The 11,915-nt window shown below is 40.6% G+C and overlaps 1 protein-coding gene across 2 annotated transcripts in view; it reads right to left on the bottom strand.

Moving 5' to 3' along the window:
- Positions 1-400: 400 nt before the first annotated feature.
- LOC142659495 (uncharacterized) overlaps positions 401-11,915 on the bottom strand; it is a 31,620-nt gene continuing 20,105 nt past the window's right edge. For both annotated transcript variants that reach the window (XM_075835682.1, XM_075835683.1), the window contains exons 6-8: positions 7,793-7,824; positions 6,910-6,979; positions 401-563 (exon numbers count right to left, since the gene is read on the bottom strand). In XM_075835682.1, coding sequence (XP_075691797.1) covers positions 532-563; positions 6,910-6,979; positions 7,793-7,824 — 134 coding nt within the window. In that variant the 3' untranslated portion in view covers positions 401-531. The remainder of the gene's footprint in view (positions 564-6,909; positions 6,980-7,792; positions 7,825-11,915) is intronic.

Below are 11,915 nucleotides of genomic sequence, written 5' to 3'. Positions count from 1 at the left end.
ACATGCACTTTCCTCATGCTGTATTATAAGTTGATGCAACGTGTGACAAGGAAGAAATAGTCTGTGCAGAGGGGGGTGGGGGCGTTAAGAGTATCAATGCAATATTTGGTACCAACAACACTAGCTCTAGAAAGTTAAAGCTAATTATTAACGCTATAATTTCCAGAGTGCACAGCTTAGAGGGAACAAAGGACACAAGCGGTTGGAACATGACCAGAAGAGCCACACCAATGAAACCCAAAACTGGTGCAACTGAGAAATGAGATGAAGTTCTGCATGTATTGTCCATACGATTCTGCCTTTTTTTCCCCTCCATTCATGTAATATGCCAAGATATACAGAGTAAACGAACAAACTACTCTAGGGTCTAGAAAAGATCTAGTAAAACGGAAAGAATACATCAAGCGATTGTGTTTATTTTTTACTTTGCTATAATATTGTAATATGTACAGAACCACACAAAGTATATACACAGAGCAGAGCCACAGGCAGCTTTCAAGTAGTCATAAGAGACTATTCCTTCATGTACGATCACATTTTCGTGTGGGTCATCTCCACTTGACCTAAAGTAAAACACAGCGAGAGGTGTTAATAAAATACCCACCTACATTATTATCCAGAGCTGCATATAGAATGGGGCAGATGTACTAGGATTTAGACAGTGTAAACTTAAATGTGGCGCATCTTGTGACTGCCTTGATCAGTGATGCGGATATGATATGAAGCTGTATGATAAATCTTGCTAGAACTGCACCTTTTACAATAAGCCAAATACTCTTGTCAACGTAGTGCAAAGTGCCTAGAATAGTTAATACAATTGGCGCATGGCATTGGAGCAAGAATTCTGCTGCATTTTGATTAGGAAATCTCCACCAATGTCTTTTTACCGCTGCCCGTCTGCACACATGCGGTTGTGTTTTACAGGAAAAGTAATGATTTTACAACACTATTCAGTAGTTTATGCAAAACAAATAAAAACCTCTAAGTATACAATGAGAAAGGTGGCACAACATTACAGGAGCTCAATTTGCTTGTTAGACCACTTCACATGTTTTGTTATTTTACCTCAATTTTAGTAAAGTGAATATAAACCGCTATCAGACAGACATAGGGCACATTAACCCAACAAAATGCAGCAGAAAAGTGGCATAACTTTAGAATAGTGCAACTGAAGTGCACCAATAGCAATCTGCTTTTACAACATGTAAAGTGGAATGTTTAGATCACAATTTGTGCCAACTTCTAGTGGTGCAGACGTACGACAGCCGTGATGTGGCTTAATAAAGAAGTAGGTCTTGAACTTCATTAACCCCTTCCCTCTTTAGCCACTTTTGACCTTCCTGACAGAGCCTCATTTTTCAAATCTGACATGTCACTTTATGTGGTAATAACTCCGGAATGCTTTCACCTATCCAAGCGATTCTGAGATTGTTTTCTCGTGACACATTGGACTTTAGGTTACTGGCAAAATTTGCTCGATATGTTCAGTATTTAATTGTGAAAAACACCAAAAATTAGCGAAAAATTGCAAAAATTAGCATTTTTCTCAATTTAAATGTATCTGCTTGTAAGACAGGCAGTTATACCACACAAAAATGTTGCTAATTAACATCACCCATATGTCTACTTTAGATTGGCATCGTTTTTTGAACATCCTTTTATTTTTCTATGACCTCACAAGGCTTAGAACTTTAGCAGCACATTTTCAAGAAAATTTCAAAAGGCTATTTTTATAGGGGCCAGTTCAGTTGTGAAGTGGTTTTGAGGGGCTTATATATTAGAAACCCCAAAAAAAAGTCACCCCATTTTAAAAACTTCACCCCTCAAAGTATTCAAAACAGCATTTAGAAAATGTCTTAACACTTTACACATTTCACAGGAATTAAAGCAAAGTAGAGGTGAAATTTACAAATTTCATATTTTTCTGCAGAAATACATTAATACAATTTTTTTTATAAAACAGAAGGTTTTACCAGAGAAATGCAACTCAATATTTATTGCCCAGGTTCTGCAGTTTTAGGAAATATCCCACATGTGGCTCTAGCGTGCTACTGGACTGAAGCACCGGCCTCAGAAGCAAAGGAGCACCTAGTGGATTTTGGGGCCTTATTTTTGTTAGAATATATTTTAGGCACCATGTCAGGTTTGAAGGGCTCTTGCGGTGCCAAAACAGTCAAAATCAACCAAAAGTGACCCCATCTGGGAAACTAGACACCTCAAGGAAATTATCTAGGGGTGTAGTGAGCATTTTGACCGCACAGGTTTTTTACAGAAATTATTGGAAGTAGGCCGTGAAAATTAAAATCAACATTTCTTCAAAGAAAATGTAGGTTTAGCGATTTTTTTTCTCATTTCCACAAGGACTAAAGGAGAAAAAGCACCGCAAAATTTGTAAAGCAATTTCTCACGAGTAAAACAATACCTCACATGTGGTAATAAACGGTTGTTTGGAGACACGGCGTGGCTGAGAAGGGAAAGAGCGCTATTTGGCTTTTGGAGTTCACATTTAGCAGGAATGGTTTGCGGAGGCCATGTCACATTTACAAAGCCCCTCAGGGGATAAAACAGTGGAAACCCCCCACAAGTGACCCCATTTTGGAAACTACACCCATTGAGGAAATTATCTAGGGGTATAGTGAGCGATTTGACACCACAGTTTGTTTGCAGAAATTATTGGAAGTAGGCCCTGAAAATAATAATCTACATTTTTTCAAAGAAAATGTAGGTTTAGCAAATTTTTTCTCATTTCCAAAAGGACTGAAGGAGAAAAAGCACCACAAAATTTGTAAAGCAATTTCTCCCGAGTAAAACAATACCCCACATGTGGTAATAAACGGCTGTTTGGACACACGGCAGGGCTTAGAAGGGAAAGAGCACTATTTGGCTTTTTGAGATCATATTTAGCAGGAATGGTTTGCGGCGGCCAAGTCACATTTGCAAAGCCCCTGAGGGGACAAAACAATGAAAACGCCCAAAAAGGGACTCCATTTATGAAACTACACCTCTTGAGGAATTCATCTAGGGGTGTAGTGAGCATTTTGACCCCACAGATGTTTCATAGAATTTATTAGAATTAGGCAGTGAAAATAAAAACAGTCCTTTTTCTTCAATAAGACGTAGCTTTAGCGCAAATTTTTTCATTTTCTCAACAAATAAAGGAAAAAAAGAACCCAACATTTGTAAAGCTATTTCTCCCAAGTACGGCAATACCCCATATGTGGTCATAAACTGCTGTTTGGGCAAACCGCAGGGCTCAGATGGGAAGGACCACCATTTTGAGATCATATTTAGCAGGAATGGTTTGCGGCGGCCAAGTCACATTTGCAAAGCCCCTGTGGGCCCAAAACAGTGTAAACCCCCCAGAAGTGACCCCATTTTGGAAACTACACCCCTCAATGCATTTACCAAGGGGTGTAGTAAGCATTTTAACCCTGCAGGTGTTTTGTAGAAATTAGTGTGCGCTCAATGTTGCAGAGTGAAAATGGGATTTTTTTCCATAGATATGCCAATATGTGGTGCCCGGCTTGTGCAACCATAACAAGACAGCCCTCTAATTATTATGCGGTGTTTCCCGGTTTTAGAAACACCCTACATGGGGCACTTAATCTTTTGTCTGGACATACGACAGGGCTCAGAAGTGAAGAGTACCATGCGGAGTGGAGGCCTAATTTGGCGATTTACAAAGTATTGGTTCACAACTGCAGACGCTCAGATGTGAAATAATAAAAAGAAACCCCTGATAAGTGACCCCCACTATGGAACTGCACCCCTCAAGTCATTGATTAAGGGGTGTAGTGAGCATTTTCACCCCACAGGTCTTTTCCATAAATGAATGCACTGCGGATGGTGCAAATTAAAAATGTATATTTTTCCCTAGATATGCCATTCAGTGACAAATATGTCATGCCAAGCTTATGACGCTGGAGACACACCCCAAAAATTGTTAAAAGGGTTCTCCCGGGTATGACGATGCCATATATGTTGAAGGAAACTGCTGTTTGGGGACGCTGCAGGGTTCAGGGCCGAGGGAGCACCATTTGGCTTTTGGAGAGCGGATTTTGCTTGGTACTATATTTGTTTGAGTATTGCTGGTGTTTTATAATGTGGGGGTACATGTAAGCGGGGCGGAGTATATAAGGGGCATAGTCAGGTGGTATAAAAAAATAAAAATAATCCATAGATGTGTGTTACGCTGTGAAGCAATCCTTTCTGCACAGGCCGGTGTCGCACTGATATGGCATCCTTTCTTATCCCCCTTTTGGTCCACACTCCGCGCCTTTGTAGTTTGGGGAATTTTGCTGGGAAAGTATTATCCTGGTATAATACGGGCACCGTCGCTTCCAGCGGATATGTTTGGGCTCTCCCCTTCCTGGTTCCCTAATTTTAGGTCCTTGATAAATCGCCTCTTGAAACTGAAGAAATGTTCCCCTCGGGCACAACTGCATATTTTTTTATTTCCTGACTTATTGGAGCCATAACTAATTTTATTTTTCATAGACGTAGCGGTATGAGGGCTGGTTTGTTGCGCGACGAGCTGTAGTTATTATTGGTACCATTTTGGGGTACATGCGACTTTTTGATCACCTTTTATCCTATTTTTTGGGATGCCAGGTAAACAAAAAAACGCAATTCTGGCACAGCTTTTTTTTGTTTTTTTTATACAGCGTTCACCACGCATTATAAACTACATGTTCACGTTATTCTGCGGGTCAGTACGATTCCGGCGATACCTAATTTATAGCACTTTTTTATGTTTTACAACTTTTTGCACAATAAAATTACTTTTGTAAAAAGAATGTATTTTTTCTGTCGCCAAGTTGTGAGAACCATAACTTTTTAATTTTTTTTGTCGACGGACGTGTATGAGGGCTTGTTTTTTGCGGGACGAGCTATAGTTTTTATAGGTACCATTTTTGGATACGTGCGACTTTTTGATCACTTTTTATTGTAATATTTGTAGGGCAAAGTGACCAAAAAACAGAAACTCTGGTAACGTTTTTTACGGGTTTTTTTTACGCTGTTCACCGCGTGCAATAAATAATATAATATTTTGAAACCTCCGGTCGTTACGGTCGTGGCAATACCAAATACATATGGTTTATTATTATTATTTTTCAGTAATAAAGAAGGACTTGATAAGAGTAAAAGGGGGATTGTGTTTTATTTGATTACTTGAAACTTTTATTGTTTTCAAACTTTTATTTTTTGCACTTTTTTTTACACTTTTTTATACTTTTTTTATACTTTTTCTCAAGTCCCACTAGGGGACTTGAAGGTCCAACGGTCAGATTTTTTTTTTTTCTAATACATTGCACTACCTATGTAGTGCAATGTATTAGATCTGTCAGTCATTCACTGACAGCAAGCCGTTTAGGCTTCGCCTCCCGGCGGGGCCTAAATCGGCTTCCGTAATGGCAGAGCAGGAGACCATTGTGTCTCCTGTTGCCATAACAGCAGTCGCCAGTCCCGATTGCCTGTCAGGGCTGGCGATCTGCTAGTAACCGCTACGATGCAGCAATCGCTTTCGATTGCTGCATCGAAGGGGTTAATGGCAGGGATCGGAGCTAGCTCCGGTTCCTGCCGTTACAGGTGGATGTCAGCTGTACAGTACAGCTGACCTCCACCGCTGATGACGCCGGATCAGCTCCTGACCCGGCGCCATCTTGCCGGCAGCTACGGAAGCCGATCAGGCTCCGCCGCCGGGCGGATCTTGACCGGCTTCGGTGCTAGGCAGACCGGGAGGCCAGTATTAGGCCTCCGGTTGCCATTGCAGCCACCGGAACCCCGGCAATTTCATTGCCGGGGCTCCGATGAGCTGCAAACACCTTAAGTGCAGCGATCGCGTTTGATCGCTGCACTTAAGGGGTTAATGGCGGGGATCGAAGATAATTTCGGTCCCCGCCGTTACAGTCGGATGTCAGCTGTAAGATACAGCTGAGATCCGACGATGATGGCACCGACTCAGCTTCTGAGCCGGTGCCAAACGTTTGACGTACATGTACGGCATTTTGCGGGAAGTCAATGCTTTCCATGACGTACATGTACGTCAAATGTCGGGAAGGGGTTAATTGGACCAGTTATTTACGGTGAACTCAACTTGATGCAATATGTTCTGAATTAACAAAATAATTCCCTTTCTAAAGTAGATTGTTGGAAAAGTCAACGGGTAGATTTATCACAATCTATATACTAAGTTAGACGCTTAGTTTCTCAAGTTAAAAAAAAACAAAACACATATGAGTACTTTTAGGTCTCCCTCTGCAGTATGGGTAAGGCCATATGTAGAATTCATGTGGTTTATCTAAAAATTGGCACCATGTTTAAATAATTGTTAAACACAAAAAATGATAAAAGGCAGACGTAATCACTTACACACTGCTGTTCTGTGGTAAAATGGCATGTCTCCTCAGTGTTTCGTTGCATTACTTCAGCGTCTCTGCCACCCAGCAGCTGCTGCGTGTGGCCTTAGGGTATGTTCACACAACCTATTTTCAACAGTTTTTGGTGCCGTAAATACCCCAAAAAATAAAAACTGCAAAAAAAAAAAAAAATGCGGGGGCTGAACACCTCCAAACATCTGCCTATTGAATTCAATGGGAAAAACTGCGTTCCGTTCCCACGGGGAGTTATTTACGCGACAGTTTTTGAAACCTGCCGCAAAAAAAACAAAAAAAAAAACAAACACCTTGTAAAAAGTGCACGTCACTTGAGCAGTTTTTCATTGGGTCAATAGAAAAACAGCTCCAAAAACGTCTGTAAAAAGTGCAAGTTGCTTAAAAAAACGGCCAAAAATCAGAGGCTGTTTTCCCTCAAAAACAGCTCCGTATTTTCAGCCGTTTTTTGTTGTGTGAACATAGCCTTACCCTAATAATTTTGAACACAAAACATAATACAGGTAAAGATTCTCACCCAAACATCTCTTTAGGTCTTCAAGCTCCTGTAGAAGCTGGCAATACCTCCCATAACAGCATTTACATGTCTAAGAAAAAAAATAAGTAAGTGTGTGAATATCATGTGTTACAACAGTGACATTAAATTTAATAGGCCATAGGATGCTTTCTTGGACCCTAGATGGTGAAAGTAATTTCTTTACCTACTCAACATTTCCTCTAGCAACAACTTAGGCTATGCTTATAACACATTTGTGGCCAACGTGAATCCATAAAAATTATACGTCTTATGTAACCATATGCTTCCCTTGTGTAGCAAAAGTGTGTCCTGTCGGCATTAATTAGGCACATAGTAGTCTAGCTACCTTATGGGTTTTATTCCCTTGTTACTTCAAAGAAGGTTTGGAGTAGAGGAGAAGACCCATTGGAGTTACACAATAAATATGCTCAAAGATCTTATTATGGCCCCGAGTATTGTAGGCTATAATCCATTGTCAGTACTGCACCATCATCTCTAAGTGGTTTACAATGGGGTACATCATGTAGGTGAAATAAAAAAAAAAAACAAAAAAAAAAACAAAGTTTTAAACCAAAGTAATAAAATAAAATTAGGAGAGAAACCCGTCCACATGATTTTTAAACCAAACTGGACTAGAGGCAAGTAATGGGAACCTCAGAGATAATCAGAAACCTTTGGACAGCAGTCACGTCATAAAAGTGTAAGAACCTGCTACAAAGCCATAAGCTAGTCATAAACTGGTCTGGTATCTCCCTGCATACGTATTAGTAAAGAGGAACGCTGCAGTCAGAGCTGAAAAAGTCCCAAAAACCTTTTCCCAGTGCACAACATTATGGAGATCACATTTGCAACAAAACACAAAAATCAAGAGTCTGTTAAATACCTCAAGGTGCTCGCATCTGGATTCAGCCAACTCTATTAAGGGGGGAAAAAATAAATATATTAGTGGTTATCACGAAGCATTTGACATTTGGCTGGACAAGCAAAGTATATTTACCACAACAAAACTAACTACTAATGAACCAAGGTAAAACCATTACATTGCAGTAGGAAGGTAGTTGGCACAAAGCAAGTTTATAGTCCGACACCATGTCAAGCGCTAGTCATCAGCACATTTATTGCAATACACCTATTATGGCTGATGTCCGACATCAGTAGCAGTTTTGTATACACCCCTATATAATTTGTTGTATAAACAATCTAATATTTGTTATAGATATTCTTCACGTATATTTTTTGTCAACTTCCGAAACCTTTTGAGTTTGGTGTAATTTAGTGCCGAAGAGGAATATGTATTTGTCTCGGACATTGAGTCGGCAAGTGATTATGACGCCTCGTCTGGTTATCATCCTCCTCATCCCAGACTAACTTGTATGTCCAGCAACTTATTACCAAAAAAACCCACATCATTTTATGCCCAGCCCCACAGATGGGCAGATTCTGGGACCAGATATTAAATATGGGGCTTTTGAAGAAAACATCAATCAGGACCTACTGGAGTCTGGATATATTGTACCACACCCCAATGTACGGCACATCTAGGATCCATTTTGGAGGCAATACTTTGGTTCTTGCTTTATAACAATTAGCAGTGCCCACGCTAAGACGACCCGAGTTTTGACCATTTGTTTAAAATTAGGCCCATCAGACCATTTCAGTGCCAAGCATGCTCAAGCCAACACCCCGAGAAGTGCATTTTTATATAGAGGAGTCCCTGGTACATTTTAAAGGAAGGGTTCATTTCCGCCAGTACCTGCCAAATAGGAGGGCAAGTTATGATGCGACGATATACAAGCTGTACGAGAGTGCATCAGGCTACACCCACAGATTTAGGGTATATAAGCACAAACAGCAGAATTGACCCTCCCCTTACTGGAAAGTTACTGGGAAAATAGCGTGGGATTTGGTGCACCCACTGCTGGACCAGGATTACAACTTCTACCTGAATAATTTTTATACAAGCGTCCTAATATTGCAAGCACCTCTCTTACAGAAAAACTGCGGCATGCGGCACTAAGAGAAAGAACCAGAGGCCTTCTTAAGATGCTGCTTGGACATACATTCAGAAGAGGCGTGAGCAAGGTAGTATGCAGCAAAAACACATTGCATGTCAAGTGTAAGAACACGAGTGATGTCCTTATATTGAGCACAATACAGTGATAGCAGCACCCCTGTCCCTGTATGAGGTACTAGTACAGTGACCCCCAAGCCAGACTGCATCCTGAACTATAATCTGTACATGGGAGGGGGTTGACCGGTCTCAGATCAAGTGCTGATATGGTACAAGAAGCTGGCCATGCACATCATACGGATGGCATTGTATAATGCCTACATGCTTAATCACCGTAAAGGCCAGAGGGGAACCTCCCTGGAGGCTAGGAAGCGGCGAATCCCAGTACTTCTGGAAGCAAGGCCACACATTGTACCAGAGCAACACTTTCCGAGCGGAGTTCCCCAAACTGCAAAAAAAGGGAACGTCCCAAAAGAGATGGAGTGTGGTCCAAGAGAGGGATAAGACAAGGCACTATGCCCTGAAAAACAAAAACAGAACTTTGCATGAAAGATTGTTTTATCCCACATTACTCGATTAATAATTTACTTAAACCCCCACAGCTTATATTACCCTATATCTACAAAGTAGGCCCCAAATGTCACTCCCCGTCTGAGCCCTGCTGTGTGCCCATACAGCAACATATAGGGTATTTCTGCACAGGGGAGAGCCCACAACAATTTATGGGGTGTGTCTCTGGTGGCACAAGCTGGAAGCTATATATTAGTCACTAAAGTGGTGTAAATGTGGGGGGGGGGGGGGGGAAATAAATTTCTATGCAGTATTACAATAGGGTCTCTTCTCTGGAGCTTCAAATATTATGGCACCTCTAATCATGGCACAGTGATGCAAATTGTTGACCGTGCGGTTTTCTTGCGAGCCATGCAGAGTATCCAGACAGCAGATTACAGCAATATTATGGATAGTGCCGTGCCCAGGAGAACCCGCATAACAATTCATAGTGTGTGTGTCTCCGATGGCACAAGCTGGGCGCAACATATTGGGCACCAAAATGGCTCAGAAGGGAATGATCCCAATTTGGCAATGCAGTGTGCCCAGTTTAGCATGACCGAGTATTCCCAAACTAAGGGAGGCATTAAGGTTCAAATATTGGGGATACCCTTCTTCCTATAATCCAGGTGATGAAGTTTATTTTTTAGTTAAAATTACATTATGGCTGAACTCTAATAAATTTGATGAAACACTGCCGAGGTCAAAATGCTCACTACACCCCTAAATTCCTCGGTGTGTAGATTTCTAAATGAGAGCGTTTATGTCTTGGCACCTCAATGCCTCTGCAAAGCTAAAGTGGCGACGGGAAAACACCTGAATAAAATGGAGGCCCCAGAATCCACAAGGTGTTTCTTCATTTCAGAGGCCTGTGTTGCAGTCAAGTAGCACACTAGGATCACATATGGAATATTTCTGAAAACTGCAGAATCTGGGTAAATATTAAAGGGGTATTCTGGTTAGAACAAGTTACTACCTATCCATAGGATAGAGGGTAGCTTGCTGATCGTTGGGTGTCTGACAGCGGAGACCTCCACCGATCACGAGAATGGGGGTCCTGTACACCTCCCCCATTTCAAAGGAGTGGCAGGTCACTCATATGCACTGCTGCTCCTTTCACTCTATGGGAGCGCCGGAGATAGGAGGGGGAAACTTGTTCTCCCCGGAATACCCCTTTAAGTGGTTTCGAGTATGAAAATTGCTTAAAAAAAAAAAAAAAAGTTAACAAATTTCCTAAACGCCGTTTTGAATACGTTAGAAGGGTTAAAATTTTAAGATGCACCGGGGGGTTAGGTTTTGCACATTTTGTTGGAAACGTAAAGGCCTGCTAAGAAACCCAGGGTATGTTCAGATGGCAGACGTTAGAGGCACAAAAATACAAGGCCGATTTCTAGAGAAAACAGACTCTGAATCCAGGCATTTATGGAGCGGATTTTCAAAGCTATCTTGGTGTTCACAAGTGAATTTTAAAGCATAGGTTTCTGATCTTTCTGTAGCATCAATGGAAATCCAGCTCCACAAACACCAAGAAGAGACATGCCACTTTAGTGCATATATGCGGATTTTTATGCGGCTGAATTTACACAGTATTTACCATTGGCATCATTGGGAAAGTTTGCAAGCGTATTTGAGCGTAATACGGGCGTTTACGCTCCAAAATAAGTCGTGCGAGTATGTTCCTTATAATACAAAAAAAAAAAAAAAAGTACATCAATATGAAGGCATAACTTTTTTCTTGAAGACATTTGTGTAATATCTATTTTAGTAGCAAAGGATTTCAAATTTAGGAAAATATATATTTTTTTTCAAATGTTCTTTACATTTTTTTCTGAATAGAGAAAAACAAACAATATACCACTAAAAATACAGTGTCACGAGAGTCTCAGAAGCACTTTGATACATAAAAAATTTGTCCTTAACCCCTTCAGGACCAACCCCATTTTCTCAAATCTGACACTGGTAATAACTTAGGAATGCTTTTACCTAGCCAAGCGATTCGGAGATGGTTCTCGTGACATATTATATTATACTTTGTTAGTGGAAAAATTTGGTTGATAAATTCATTGCTTATTTGTGATAAAGACAAAAATTTGAGAACATTTGCTAAATTATTTTTCTAATTTTAAACGTATCTGTTTGTAAAACAGATAGTCACACACTCCAAACAGCTACTATGTTAAGCATCATTTTTTGAAAGTTTTTTATAATTTCTCTAGGACGTTTACAAGGCTTAGAACTTTAGCAGTAATTTCAAAACACGGTATTTTCAGGAACAAGTTCAGTTCTGAAGTGGCTTTGGAGGAGCCCATATATTAGAAACCCCCATAAATCACCCCATTTTGAAAACTGCACCCTTCAAAGTATTCAAAACAGCATTTACAAAGCGTTTTAATCCTTTCAGGCGTTTAGACAAGAGTTTAACCGAAAAAAATGCATCTCAATATTT

The sequence above is a fragment of the Rhinoderma darwinii genome, chromosome 8 (genome assembly GCF_050947455.1).
Source record: "Rhinoderma darwinii isolate aRhiDar2 chromosome 8, aRhiDar2.hap1, whole genome shotgun sequence".
Lineage (NCBI taxonomy): Eukaryota > Metazoa > Chordata > Amphibia > Anura > Rhinodermatidae > Rhinoderma > Rhinoderma darwinii.
Note: the sequence above shows the minus strand (reverse complement) of the source record. Positions and strands in the feature narration are given on the sequence as shown.